We start from the raw sequence: 15313 nt of genomic DNA, 5'->3' as shown, positions 1-15313 counted from the left end.
TTCCTAACATGTAGACTCTTAAATTTTCAATTGAAATAAATATAAATTCATATAATTTATTCAGTTCATATATATAATTTTTACTTAATTTTGAAAGTGAAGTACCTAAATTTTATAAGATTTCATTCAGTAGACTTAGTTGATATATGCTTTATGAAATTGAAACTAAGTCTTTAAACTCAATCCTTTGGCCCTTTTCAGTCGGCGTTAAAAAAAAAATAAGATGTTATTATTTTATTGGTATATGGTCGTCAAAAATAAAGTCGAGTATGAAAGAAGAAACGCTTTGAAATTTAACTTGCAGAATTCTATTCATTTCTTTAGTCACATCATAAGCTAAGCGATTATATGAACTATACCATATTTACAGTATAGTTAACCATCTATCAAAGATACGGACGGAGAAGACAAAAAAGCTGTATTAAAAAATAATTCCAAAATCTTAACCAACTTTTCTTGGCCTAACCTCCTTAACTGCTTTCTTCTCTACCTCTGCTGGAAATTGAGCTTCTTAATGCAGTAAGCATATATGAAAGCAAAGAACACACAGAAAGCAACCAATACAACAGCAACAACTGGCATGAAGTCTTCACGGTACCCATAGTAGTTAGCGATATAGTGCTTCATTGGCTGTTTTCCTCCCCCAGGTACATCTATGTCCCCCTCCAGATCCATGTACTGGCTCACAATAAGGCCATACACTGTCCATGCCAATGGGCATATCCAGTAATACCATATCCACCATCTTGGTATCCTCTGTAAATTTTAAAAGAAGACAATGAGATCTGAAGTTAATTTGTATTACCGAAATCCTTATGGCATCATCTAATGAGCTAGCAAAGTTCACATCAAATGTTAAGGGCAATTTAATAATTCCTTCTAGTAAAACCCTGGCTTTGGCAGTGCTGTTTGCTAGATGCAACTGCAGCACAATACTGGTGTAAATCATAAAAACCCTAAACAGAAAAATGGACAAAGAAAAAAGAAAATTTCTAAGGAAAAAAATCAAATGCATACTGGACGAGGGATGAAGAAGCCAGAGAAAAGGTTGAAGAGGGAGTAGAATGTGGCGGCGAATATTGCAGCGACCTCATGATTGGGAGAGATAGAGACAGTCATCATGCCATAGTATGTGAAGTAAAGGAACGAAAAGAAAGAAATGAAGAAGAACCACAGGAACTTGGTCACTGTCCACTGGAATCCCATCATAGAGTATACAATAGCTGTATAGTATAGCCCTTGTACAAACACATACGGTATCTCCATCACAACCTACAAGCAATCCACAACAATATCATTAGAGTTTCTTCTTTCTTCCCCGTGTTAATGCCAATTTTGTATAAAGTTTTAAAAGAAAGCTAAGCATTGGAACCTTCTAATAAATGCAAGCAGATGCAATACAAATTCTGTAGTATTTTTGGTCTTTTACCTGAGCAATGGCATAAGGCATTGCAGCATACATCCCGGCAGCTCTCTCACGATAGAAAACCGTCCTCTCAATCGCCACAACTGGCTGCACAGTCGAACAATTGTTTATGCCGACAAACATCACAGCAGTGTACATTGATCCAATCACAATCCTCAAATCGTTAGCATTTCCCCTGCAAAAGAAACATAAAAAAAATTCATAGTCAGCATGTGCCATTTTCTGTGACTTCATTACACACACCGTAACAGAGACTGGAGTTGACTTACGTGCGACTGCCAACCTGCCAGAAGATGGACCCAAGGAGAAGCGCAGTGAAGAAAGTGAAGAAAAACCTGACAAGGTTATAATCAGGGCTCCTCCAGTAGGTCCACCACTGCTTCCAGAGACATGCTCTGAACTGACCCATTGTCGATTGTGCATATTTTGTTGGGAAGTAGAGATCCTTTGTAAGTGGGTCTGGCATGTTGAGCTGTTCAACCAGGTCCTTGACTTGCCTATATGTATTACAAAAATTGAATCAAATCATGTATATGGAATTTCCAACTTAGGAAGACGAGACCTAAGAATGCCAAGATATTCCTCCAAAAGAAGAAATGAAGTAATATTTTTCTTCCTAATTATGTGGCCATTGAATTGAAAAACTAACAAATGGACCTTAAATTTAATGTACCTCTCTTTTAGTTCAACATATGCAGTATCTTTGTTCTAACGTACAATGTTGAATTGCATATACTGTCTTTGGCTTAGACGTACCTAATACACCATTCAAAATAGAGATTGTGGTTATCTTCTCATGGCACTTACCTGTGAAGGTCAGATGACTCATAGTACTTGGCAAAATCAATGCCAAGACGTACTTCAGCTGCATGTGAACTCACTTCAAGCATCCAAGCTGCAGGGTTGTAATTATTCTGTATTTTGGGGACTCCAGGAATTGCCTAGGATACAAAACAATAAAAAGAAATAAGGTTTTGGTTTTCAAGAAGTGTAGTTCAATATACATGTATAAACTGTTTTGGAAAATGGAAGGTACCTCAAAGTACCGGATCATCTTGCGTGAATGGCTTCCAAGCTCACCGGCATAGATCACCTGGCCTCCTCTTTTTAACAAAAGCAACTGGCCAACGGAAAATAAAAACAAAAGAGAATAGAATCTCAAGAATATTAGCATGACAATAAAAAAGTACAGGCAATGCTTGAATAATGTCAAAGGATAATACATGACAATTGATCACCTGATCAAATGCATCAAATATGTCAATGCTAGGCTGATGGATAGTGCAGACGACAGTTCGGCCTGTATTGACTGTGTTTCTGACAGTTCGCATAACAATTGCAGCTGCACGTGCATCAAGGCCAGATGTCGGTTCATCCATGAAAATAATTGAGGGGTTTGCTACTAACTCAACAGCTATAGTTAGACGTTTCCTCTGCTCAGTGGAGAGGCCAGTGACACCTGGCAGCCCCACAATAGCATCACGTAGGTTGTCCAGCTCGACCAGCTCCATCACCTCGTCAACAAATTTCTGCATGGAAGAAAAATATACACATGTAACTCAGGTTAATAGCATAGAGACTCATAGCCTGGTCTCTTAACAACCTATCATGCAATTAGCAGAATTCATCATCCTTAAGAAATAAAAATAAAAAAATAAAAAACTCACCAGCTTCTCTTCATCATCAGTTTCATTGGAAAGCCTTAGAAATGCTGAGTAAATTAAAGACTCTCTCACTGTAACCTGAGGTGAGTGGATATCATTCTGTTCACAGTACCCGGATATTCTGGCAAAGGTTGACTGGTTCTTCGGATAGCCCGAGATTTTAATATCCCCTTCAATGTAGCCACCAGTCTTGCGGCCAGCGAGGACATCCATGAGTGTTGTTTTTCCGGCTCCACTAACTCCCATGAGAGCTGTCAAGACTCCAGGCTCGAAGGCACCCGTTACTCCACTCAGAAGTTGTAGCCTGTCATCTGTAACACCTTCTTTCTTCATCTCCTGATAATAGGTAAACAAATATTAATTCAGCTAGCATATCAAGGATTGAAATATGTTATAGATACAGTCAAATATTCAATTAAATAATTCATATGAAAAACACCAAACAAATATAAATAACTATTAATGTAAACACAGAAATAAAAAGAGAAAAGTGTCTGACCGCAGGCATGTCAACATAATAATTGACATCATTGAAGGACATGGCGAGGGGGGTGAAGGGAAGTACCATCCCTCTCTTCTGTGCCAATCCATTATTTGAATCCATCCTCTGCGACGTGTCCAAAACACGGCCGTTAGATGAACCACTAGTTGTGCTCTGACTAAATGACCGAAATGTCCTCAACTCCCCTAATAAATTTTAAAAAGTCAACAATTACATCTATAAATTATATATGCCATGATTACTTGGGTAGTAAGATGGTTATAAGTTTCTGACTTCTCTTACTTGGAGAAGAGCTTGGAGCCTTTCCTTCAACTTCTTTTGCAGCTTCTTCAGATATTATAGCTTGTGGCTTTCCAAGAGCTAACAGTATTGAGAGGGGTAAAATACAGAGTCAACTTTGAACGTGAAAATCTAATTAGATTAATGGAGCAAGACAGAGTAACATACAATTGAGATACATGAGGGAGAGCGTGAAGAGAACATTGAAGAAGATGCTAAAGCCCAAGAGAGCACCAGCTCCAATCCAAAACCAGTTATTGTCAGTAAATATGTTTGCGTTTTTCATTATTGCAATCCCTAATGGATCTCCCTAACAAAACAAAAGGTAAAAATCAGAAGCTTATTCAGTTAAAATTTGATAAAATGAAAGGGCAGAAGGTTTTGAGAAACTCTTACACCAACATTCCTGGTCATCCACCTAGGGGCCGAAAACTCATTAATTGCTAGTGAATTGAACCCATACATTAGTGGCGATATCCAGTAACCCCACATCCACCATTTTGGAATTAAAGCTGTTTAACACAAGAGTATTAGACAAGCTTCTAGTTCATACATTGTGCATGTAAATGTAAGAGTGTGTGTGTGTGTGTGTGTGTGTGTGAGAGAGAGAGAGAGAGAGGACCTTTAGGGAGGAGAAACCCTGCAAGGGAAAACAGGATGAGGAGAGAGAGGGCACCTCCTGTATGTGCAATGACCATGGAACGGCCAAGACCAGCTATTGTCCTGAACAGCCCCCCTGCCATCTGTTGTATCAAGAACACCACCAACAGCTGCTTGAAGAACCTTCATCCAAATACAAAACCAAAAATTACTCTGATGGTTTTTTTTTTTTTTGCTCCATGCACTTTCATCATCATTTGATCATTCATTTTATGAGAAAATTTTAATCTTGATTATGACTCAGGAACTGGCTTTTCTTTTCGTTGTAGTCATTACTTTCTTTGGGGGTTTATTTAAGACACCAAGGGACCGCCTTTAATGTTATCCAAACAATGAGGATGGGAAATTAAAATTTTCACCTGGAGGCATCAGGGGCAAAGCCAATGGAGAAATAGGTGACAATTACCCAGGCAACAGACTCCAAAATAGACATGGGGATGCGAAGGACAACATTAGGGAGAGAGAATATCCATGCTGGAAAGAAGAGAAGGTCGCGATGCTTGTAGAAAACAGGTAGTCGGTTAATGGTAAGGGAGAGCTCCGCAAACCCATTAAACATGTTCACAATCATCCCAAAAAGAAGCGCACCTATGTAAAGCATCCCATCATCCACTGTTCGCTGGTGCATACTTGTCCGCACGAACACAGTTGACACAATTGCAGCAACAATTATTATCTAATGAAGATAAAAATAAAAATGATTGTGGTTACTTAAACTAATTTTAGTATATGCTTATGGAATCGTCTATGTGCTTATAATTGGTGCAAGAAGTAGTACAGTCTTGAATTTAAACTTCATTTGCCTGGGTGAAAAACTAAACCAGACAGAACCAACAGAATCCTCAAGAGAATTGACAGTGTGGCACCAAACAGGATTTATCAACAATGTATATCCAAACTATAAAATAAAAGCATAGGAAGATTTTTTTATTGTACTTGCTAGCCTCAAATAAGCAGCTTTATGTTAAATTCCCTTCTCATTCAGCCCACTTAAGAAGGGTTGTATAAGTGGAAATATTGAGTACACATGTTTCTCTGAAGAAGTGCAGAACATGCTGATTTTGGATCTTTGATGGAAAAGAGCTGCTTCAGCAGCTAAGTATTATTTCCTCTTTCTTTGTTCCATTAATGGTATTCGTTTCTTGTACTGACTGTTACTGGCACATATTTGTTTTTCTGTCGTACACAAGGTGTTAGATGGCCAGCCTACAAGACTGGTTTTGATGATACTTGGGACCTAATCACCTAACACATGATTCATACCAGTGGATCACTGGTAAAATACAAAACTGCCACCTTACCTGAACAGTTTTGAAGATGTATACGAAGGAATTGCGCTTGATGAGCAGCCACTCTTTAGCAAAGGAGGCCTTCAGCAGCTCAGAGGTGGAGACTGAGTTACGGGAGAATACAAGGGCAGCCCTGTGGCTTCGATCCTTCTCAAATGGGACTGACAGCTCATTCTCCAGCTGTAGGCCCACATGGAACTGCTTAAATCGTTGTGCAAACTCAGAAACAGGTATGTACCTGTACGGCTTACCCTTGTTTGCCCAGTACTGCTCCTGGTCCTTCTTTGACGTCACCTGTGATAGTTATTGAGGTAAGATGTGTTTTAGTTGGTTGTTGGTCAGGTAAATTGACAAGAGATACTTAGATGAGGCAAAAGGGAACATTTGTTTCAGATAGGAATTGCATGAGACTATGGTGGGCAATCATTGACCTGTCCCACATAGGAATTGCATGAGACTATGGCAGGCCATCATTGACCTGTCCCACATAAGTCACAAACTTATATGTCCAATGGGTTGGTGAGGCTGATCTGGGTCCGGTATTTCCCCTCTGAGCAGTCCACAAGCCACAAACTTACCAGATCGAATGACTCCTTGGTCAAAAGATCAATCAAATATACTTAATTAAATTTATAAATACACTTTTAAAGTTAGGCAGGTCATTATAATTTCAACAATACAAAATAATTATGTTGAGCCAACATGAACAAATAATAGATGTACTTGATCCAGGTTCTATTTGTAAAAATACCCCTTTATTAATCGAAGTATTCCTTTATATGAAATTAACTTAAGAAGACTGTCAAAAGGTAGTTCACCAAAGACCACCTCTTGAGAAGGAAATCAGCAGTCAGCAGTGCCTTTCCTCTCAAAAGCAATGCTGACTAGAAAAAAATCCAGAACATTATTTTTTGGCATAAAAAAAACACCTCTTGAAGGAAGTCAGCAGTGCCTTTCCTCTCGGGGCAGCGAAACCCACAAGACTCAAAAAAATCAAGTACATTCTGGCGTGGGCCCTGGTACACAATCTGCCCCTCTGACAGAAGGATGATGTCATCGAAGAGGTTGAAGGTCTCTGGTGCTGGCTGGAGAAGTGACATGAGGATTGTGGCCTCCCCTAAGTGCACTATCTGTTGCATGCACTTCACAATCTGGTATGTTGTAGAGCTGTCTAATCCCGTTGATATTTCATCCATGAAGAGCACTTTTGTGGGTCCCACCAGCATTTCCCCTGCATTGTTTTCATTTTCTTCTGTTATCTGAACAACTTTTTTTTAATATTAGTACCAGTACATCTTTTGCTGTGTTATTACAATACTAAAGTGCATAAAAAAAATTATAATAAATTAGTAAAGTAACATAAAAAGTAGACAGCTTACTTTTTTGGACACAACATGAAAATTGTTTGTTGTAGGACATGATTAATTTCTATTATTGAAAACAAAGTAAAACCAACTAAACTAGTTTAATCAAGTCTATCTTCTTAATCAATCTAAATTCAGAATAACTTGATATGACAGTTCTCTGGTAAACATTTAACTCAGCATCAAACAAGGCTTGTCATCAAGCAAGGCCGCTTTTCACCAACGACGGCCTTTTCACTAAATACATTACAGTTGTCCAGTTAGTATATGATAAAGAAAGAATAATAAAAAAAAGTTTGAAATACCAGTGGTGACACGCTTCTTTTGGCCACCCGATATCCCTCTCTGCATCTGGTCCCCAACAATTGTATCCGCACATATATCCAGACCAAGTATCTGCAATTAAACTGTTTCAATCAAACTATAACTCCCATTAAAACTGTTTCAATGAATTATGTCACACATGTAGGACAAAACCCTTTCTTTATAAATTATTTAGCACCATACAGCATTTTCATATTGCCGACTCTATTAATTCACTAAATCAAGGTTGTTTCTCCCATGTTCAGCATTGAGTGACATTTCTTGACCACACAAAAATCTGCAGCAGGTAGCGTGCAGAATAACAACATTGTCAATTTGGCGTGGTGTCAAAGTTGTGTGATTGTGTCTAAGAGAAAGGGAAACACCAAAAAGTTTCACTAGGTTACACAACAAACAGGTCATGTGTATTTATTAGAAAGTGGGGAAAAAGGCCACACACATGGCACCAGATTTTGAGACATTTTCAAAGATTGGATTAGGATTTTAGAAACTGTTCACCAAACTTGTAGGACCCAGAAGTAGGTGAGAGCTTATTTGTCAAAAGTTAATCGAATCCCATCCTAAATGTTTCTTTCTCTTCTACGGTGCACACAAGTTGACAGACCCCACCCACACTCACTTTTAATTTCTACTTGTTAGTAATAATGTATAGAACAAGGGTCGGACAACTGCAAATCCATTCCAATTCAAAGGGGAAAAGAAATTTCATTCCTTGTCTAAAAAAGTCAAGGAATGTGATAAAGAGACCTTTACATTATAAATTTCATTCCTTGTTATAACAGCTATCAGTCTCATACAATATTATATAATAAAGAGACCTTTACATTTATTAACACAAATATCTGCACCCATAATAGGAAAATTGTGTTGTGTAAAAAAAAAATTGTTAATGCATCAAATGGCACAGAAAATACAGAAAGACCACTAATAAAAAGGTTTAACAAAAAAAATTAAACCATGCATTGATGATGTTACTTGTGAGCTTAAGGAAATAAATTAAATAAAAAAAGAGACAAATGGTGTTACCTTGAGAGTATAATCAGTTTGAAGGCTGCTCTTAACTCCTTTCATCGATGTAGCCTTGTGACATTAATTAATATCATAATTAGTTTCTCTTTTCACAAAGCAAAAAAAAAAAAGTATTTCAAACATTATACAACAAAATCAATGTACTGGTACCAGAGTGTTGGTACCAGTCTGTACTCAGATGTAATGGTTTTCTGATGAATGAAAATCGGTGGGATGATCCCCACTTCTTTCAAAAAAAAAAAAAAAAATACAATAAAATCAGTGAAGGCGTTAATTTTTCCTCACAGTTTACTATACACAAGAACAAATCAATTCCTTCGTCAATTATATGTAAAACTAAATTGATTAACTAACGAACCTTCATGAACAAATCTACTTCAGCCTCTGGCATTATCCCACTCTGCTGCTCTCTCCTTGTTAACTCTGCTAGAAGGTCTGTATAAAAGGACAATTTACAAAAATGTTACTACTTACATATAAGACTAAGCATACTAAAATCAAAAGTATACTTTGAAACAACTTTAATTAGATTCTTTTTATCTCTAATTTGCATTTCTCTTTAGATTTCTTGTATAGAAAACTTTTATTGGATAATAGTAATTAAGAAAAGGTGAATAAAATTTTAGATGACAGAAAGACTTGATCCTGCCACAACAATTTCCAAGCAAAATATACGTAGGAAAGGTAACACTGTACCATATTTAGTACCAATGCCTTGACACCTTGCAGAAAAATCAAATGTCTCTTTTACGGTCATCTCTCCTACATGCACATCGGTCTGGCTTATATATGCAGCTGTCTTTTGAGGCACAAATTCATTCAGTGCATACCCATTGTATGTTATCTCTCCTGTCAACTACATTTACCATGAAAATATTAATTATATCCATTAATATTATCTTGAATAATTAAAAGTGTTCCAATACATAGAAATTTGCAAGGAAACAGATACATTATCGCACTAACTTGCACATTATTGTACCTTTAATGTGGGGTCCAGTTTTCCAGCTAAGGCAAGAAGCAGAGTGGTCTTCCCAGATGATGGTGGCCCCAACAACAAAGTCATCCTGTTTTAAACTTCAGTTAGGCTCTGTTCTTGGTTTTCTTTTTCATTTTTATTTTCTTATTTTGCATGTATAATTCTTTATGGTGTTAATTAACCAGTACAACCTCTGCATTTTTTTGATGACTAACCATGTACATTAAAGTGCTATAGCTACAGATTTGACTTAAGATTTATATGATGGAAGCATGTTACGAAATAGATACGGGATACATAACTAACCTTGAGGGTTTGATAATCCCAGAAACATCCTTGAGTATTGTTAGAGTGGTCATCTTAGTTAAACGTACACCAAAAAGTTCCAAGGCCGATTCGGCAATGTTAAGCATTGTGTTGGTAAGAGTTGGTAGGGCCCGATTGCCTACATGGCATTTGGCTTGTACAGTTAGGTGCTCAAATCTTACCTCAACTTTTGGGAGATTTATCCCGACCCTGCACAAGTAGCATATTATAGTTACTTTAACAAAAATACATATATCAATATGTCTTTTGCCAACTCAAAACATGCTAAATTATTAGTAGATAAATGAATACAACATTAACACAATGTATGATAAATTAATAGCCAAGAACGCAAGTAAAAGAACAGACATTTGCCCATTAGATTAATTCAAACTTGCCAAGTCTGACTGCAAATTGACTTGAAAAATAATACTAATGTATAATTTGCACCAGTTAATTTGTGACACAATCTATATTTTAGTTTTGTTATCATATTTCTGTAGAAAGAGACATCAATTAACAAAGAAATTTGATTTTGTTAACTTATTGAATTGAAAGATTCTAGTTCAAAAAAGTAGGTCAAGCATTTGTTGCCAAGTCAACAAAAGCATGCCATCACAAAAGGAATTTTATCTTTTCTGCTAATGATCAATAACTAAAGCATAACATAATTAAGCAACCCAGCTAGGCAGCAACCAACAACTCAAATTAAATATAGAAAAATAACCTTGGTTGGTTAAAATTGCAGATGTTTAACGCTGATTGAAGTCATTCAATCATATCATATTATTATTATTTTTAACTTCTACATCAAAAAAAGAAGAGTCCCACCGTGTCATACTTCCATATTAGATTGAAGCATATACTATTAATTATAATTACCTTTTGTTTGCTTTTCAAGTAATATTTGTACATCACAAGGTCAAGAAAGTAGCTCGATTTGCAACCTTGTATGATGATAAAAAAGGCTACAAATCCAACAGGTACAAAATTTTAATAGACTAGTTCTAGGATGTGATATTTGCACATAATGATCAAGTGATTATAGACAACAGTCTAAAAAGTAAAAACTGAGGAAAATGACATGTATTTAAGTACTACCAATTAGATAACCCTACATGCACCAATAACAAATTGACCTGACTATATCAAATTACTAAATATTGACCCAAACCATATATTGCACCAGCATCGTTACAGCACATTAGCACTTATTACAATATAATTAATCATATTGGACAGGAGAAAAGTTCACGGCATTATGAACTCTTCCCAATTCCTGTCCCGTTGCCTTTGTTATGTTAAAAAATTCTTCTCTCCTTTTCTTGGTCTACTGGGTTAGGTGAAGAAGTTTAAATGCGTTTGTCAAAAGATTGCTGACTTATTCCATGAAAAATTTGGAGCACCTTTGTTGGAACAACAATTTCTTCCAGCTCAATAATATAAGATTTATTCAAGATACGCAACAAGAGTGCGTCATATGCATGCCAAGTTCATGCACTAATAATTTAAAAAGAGACAAAAATAGGGAATCACATAAAGATAGGTAAATATTACAAACTAAAAGCAGAGTGAATTTCAAAATTCGCCCTATAAAAGTGTAAATAAGTATTCCTTCGTAAAGACTACTTTCTACAAGACAACGATTTTCATGGGTGGAACTTCAAAATATCCTATCTTATCCGATAAAGAACAAACAGATTCTAGTAAAAGTAGAAAACATGTAATTTAACTTTCAGATAGTACAATTAGCTCATATATATTATATTTCAGGCAAGATTATTCAGTTTGGTAATTTACAACCTTTATAAGCTATCAAAGCATTCATAATTGCGCCAAAAAAGCACTCGTCGAGAAAAACAGAGTTCTTAATTATCGGCTTAATCGAGAGGTTAAAGGATAAAAGAAAAGGCGTTTCATTTTTCCCAATAATTAATTTTGTAAAGTTTCAATAAATAATAGTAAAAACGTTTCTCATTTTCTACGAATACAGACAACCAAACAGTTTTAATATTTTTATCCATGCAACAGCACTGAATTAAAACTGATACACCACAAGATTCCAATTCATCAAGGCACACGAGTAACATATCCGACAGAATTCAAGAAGTCCAAAAGCAGTAAAAGAAGCATGCAATCCCTGATTCTCATCCATTTTGAAACCACCAAAAATCACGAAAAATAGAACTGGGAATAGAAAATTTTCAAAATGTAAATTACCGATCAATTCTTTCGCGGAACTTGCGCAGGAACTTCTCATTATCCTCATCTGCCACCCGAAAGACCCTCCTAATGAACTCCTCCCTGTCCTTCATCCCCAGCTTTCTCACATCCACCTCTTTATGCACAAATTCCACTCCAGCCCCTCGATCATCTCTATTTTCACCGCCACCTCCATCGATGGCCGACTTGAGAATGGCGGTCCTGAGGCGACTGTAGGTTGGAAGCCGCTCCATCGCAGCCCACCTCAACGCCTCTTCATCAGCTCCGGATCTGTGGTTGCTGCGAGAAGAGTTGCGTGAAAAAACCTCATCCATTCCCCAGTTGTCTACATTCATGCTTCTACCGATGCTTCTACTTAGATTTCTACCTAGCCTCTCCATGCTCTCCATTGTTTTGGTTGTGCTTTATATGGAGTGGGTGTGTTGGTGTGTGGCTGTGCCTTCTTGGCTATTTTCTTTGGCGAGAACCTATTTGGTAATAGGCTTTCTATCAGGATTCTGAGAATAGAGTTTTGGAATGATGCGTGACAGTGGGAGCTTTTTTTTTTTGGAAAGGAGACGGTATATATAATATATTGGGTTTGGTTTCTGATTTTGTGTATTCTGTTGGGATAAGATACAGTTGCCCGGGCACTGTATCTAAAACCCGGGAATTGTATCGTTTGTTTCAATAAATAACAAAAAAAAACAAAAAAAAACAAATATTAATAAGAATAATCTTTTACGTGGGGTCCAGTTGTCGGGCGTAGTTGACTGAACCAAACTAAGCGGAGTTGGTGTGGACGCATTCCGGACTTGTGATCTACTTAACTTGTCCGTCCGACTTTGGTTGGTGAGGACTGAAGAGATCGATTGACTTCTTGAATTCTGAAAGGATAGATTTTAGTTTTTTTTAATTATTAAAGGGACCCAGTAGATACATTTTTTTATGAAAGGATGACTTTGTACAAGTTAACACATTTTTTTTGGTGAAATTAATAATATATTTTTTTCTCGAGGAAAATAAAAGGTATCTTTTTTCTTTAATATAAAGTTTCGTGTATGATGGGTGAAACACTGAAAGAGGACGGGGATGTGTGAAGATCCAGTTATACGCTGTAAGACAACACAAATTTGCAATTAATAGAAGAGAGAGAATTTTAGAGATAACGACAGGGTTACACTTTTTCCTAGACATAATAATTGCCCCTTCCTGAGTTTTAATTTTAAAAATAGAATAACCTCCATATTAAAAAAAAACAAAATTGTATTCTATGAATTCAAAATTTGAGTAGAACTAAGGTGTTTCTAAGTTCATAAGTCTCTTTATAAACTCAACTCTAAAATCAATCAAATTGGCTTCAAACGAATAATCCAAACCGTTGAAATCCTTCTGACTTATGAGTGATGCATCTACATTTAAAAATTTTAAACTTTCAAATTACTTTTTTATATAAAGTCAAGTGGTCAAAATTAGAAGATTTATCAATTAATTTTAATACATTCATTTTTTAGATGTCAAAATACGACATAATTCATTTTCCCGATTTTTTATTTATATTCAAAAAAATAATTAAAGTTGGGTAGAATTTTGAAATCTACCTAAACCGAAAAAGAAAATTCCGGTAATTCAGCCTAAAACTGGAAAAAAAAATTCCGGTTTCACTATTTTTTTTCAGATTTTTATTTTATTTAAATAGAAATATTTATAATTTATTTATTTTTTATTGAAATATTTAGAAATATTTAATATATTTCTTTAAAAAATAGATGGAATACTATATAATTTAATTTATTAGAAAGACTGCTACAAATAACTCGGATCAACACTTTTTATGTCGAATTTTTTGCGGCTGTAAGAAAAATTAATATATTTTTTTATGTGTTATTAGAAAAAAAAAAATATTTGAATTCTCAGTTATTGATCTCGGTTCAAAAGTCACTTCTAAGTAAATATATAAAATATTGTCATCTTTCTAGTACATTTAATTTCTAAAAAGTGATATCTATTTTTGAAAAAAAAAACAAAAATTTAAGTTATTTAATGATTGTTATTAAAAAGAATTCTCAAAATAGATACAATTTTTTATAAATTAAATGTACTAGAAAGATTCCAATATTTTACCTAGAAGTAACTTTTAAACTGGGATCAATAACTCAGAATTCAAGCATTTTTATTTTTTTTCAATAACTCATAAAGAAATCTATTAATTTTTCTTACAACCACAAAAAATCTGGTATGAAAAATGTTGATCCGGATTATTTGTAGCAGTCTTTCTAATAAATCAAATTATATAGTATTTCATCTATTTTCAAATAAATATATTAAATATTTCTAATATTTCAATACAAAAAATAAATAAATTATAAATATTTATATTTAAATAAAAAGAAAAAAATAGTGAAACCGGAAAAAAAAATTTACGATTTTTTTTTTGGCGCTGATTTTGGAATTCTAAAATCGGAAAAAAAATTCGGTTTTAAACTGAATCATTGGAAAAAAAAATTTCCGATTTGGATAGATTTCGAAATCCTACCCAACTTTAGTTATTTTTTTAATTTAATTATTGTTTTGGATATAAATAAAAAAATCGGTTTTTTTTCCCTTGCATTCTTGTTTTTTTCTGGGACGATGAGCAATTTGTCTGGAGCGGGGAATCAGCCCGTCTAAAGAATGTACCTTTCCAACGAACTGAGCGACTGAGTCTGAGGCAGCTTTTATTCAGGTAGTACAGTTCCAATGTGTCAGGGAACAGCCGCGAAGGCCGTTGTTAGGTCAGCGGCGTCAGTTCTTGGGCTCCTCTCCAATTGTACGAATACCACTGAATGGTTTAAATGGCATCTGAACGGTTTATTTTTAATCGGACGTTTCAGGTTAGATCTGACTGTAGTGCTTTCGAATCCGGAGTGTAATTTGCAATTAATTACTGACTGTGTCGTGGTTAAATGGGACATCGGAATTGATAAAGCTTTTGTTAAAAAATTAACGGTCTGCTAAATACTGAAATACAACTCTTTATTAAATTAAATTTATTTGCTACATGAACTGATTTAATATTTGTTTACATCAATTTCAAAAAAATTATTCTTGCGATTTTAATTTTACCAACGTGATAAAACGAATTAATTCTCAAAACTAGTACAAAAGGCAATTATTTACATTTAAATTTTATGTAGATACTCGTTTCACTTGCAAAGCAATTATAAAAGCTTATGTGACATTTTCAAACAACTTGCTTAAGTTGGCAAATATTCCACATTTCTGCAATTTAATTGAAGTGTCAAATCAA

The 15313-nt window shown here is 35.2% G+C and overlaps 1 protein-coding gene across 1 annotated transcript; it reads right to left on the bottom strand.

Moving 5' to 3' along the window:
• Positions 1–270: 270 nt before the first annotated feature.
• On the bottom strand, positions 271–12593 carry LOC144571304 (ABC transporter G family member 42-like). The gene is made up of 23 exons (XM_078320543.1): positions 12043–12593; positions 9823–10032; positions 9520–9604; positions 9234–9393; positions 8896–8972; positions 8535–8588; positions 7490–7580; positions 6750–7051; positions 5833–6114; positions 4891–5207; positions 4494–4654; positions 4268–4383; positions 4040–4181; positions 3875–3952; positions 3590–3777; positions 3094–3426; positions 2665–2955; positions 2463–2546; positions 2234–2367; positions 1696–1923; positions 1430–1601; positions 1018–1272; positions 271–756 (listed from the first exon to the last, which is right to left on the bottom strand). Exons 1-23 carry the CDS (start codon positions 12432–12434, stop codon positions 487–489), a joined length of 4422 nt encoding a protein of 1473 aa, XP_078176669.1. The 5' UTR covers positions 12435–12593; the 3' UTR covers positions 271–486.
• Between the last annotated feature and the right edge of the window lie 2720 nt (positions 12594–15313).

Source organism: Carex rostrata, chromosome 19 (assembly GCF_964058835.1).
Source record: "Carex rostrata chromosome 19, lpCarRost1.2, whole genome shotgun sequence".
Classification (NCBI taxonomy): domain Eukaryota; kingdom Viridiplantae; phylum Streptophyta; class Magnoliopsida; order Poales; family Cyperaceae; genus Carex; species Carex rostrata.
Note: the sequence above shows the minus strand (reverse complement) of the source record. Positions and strands in the feature narration are given on the sequence as shown.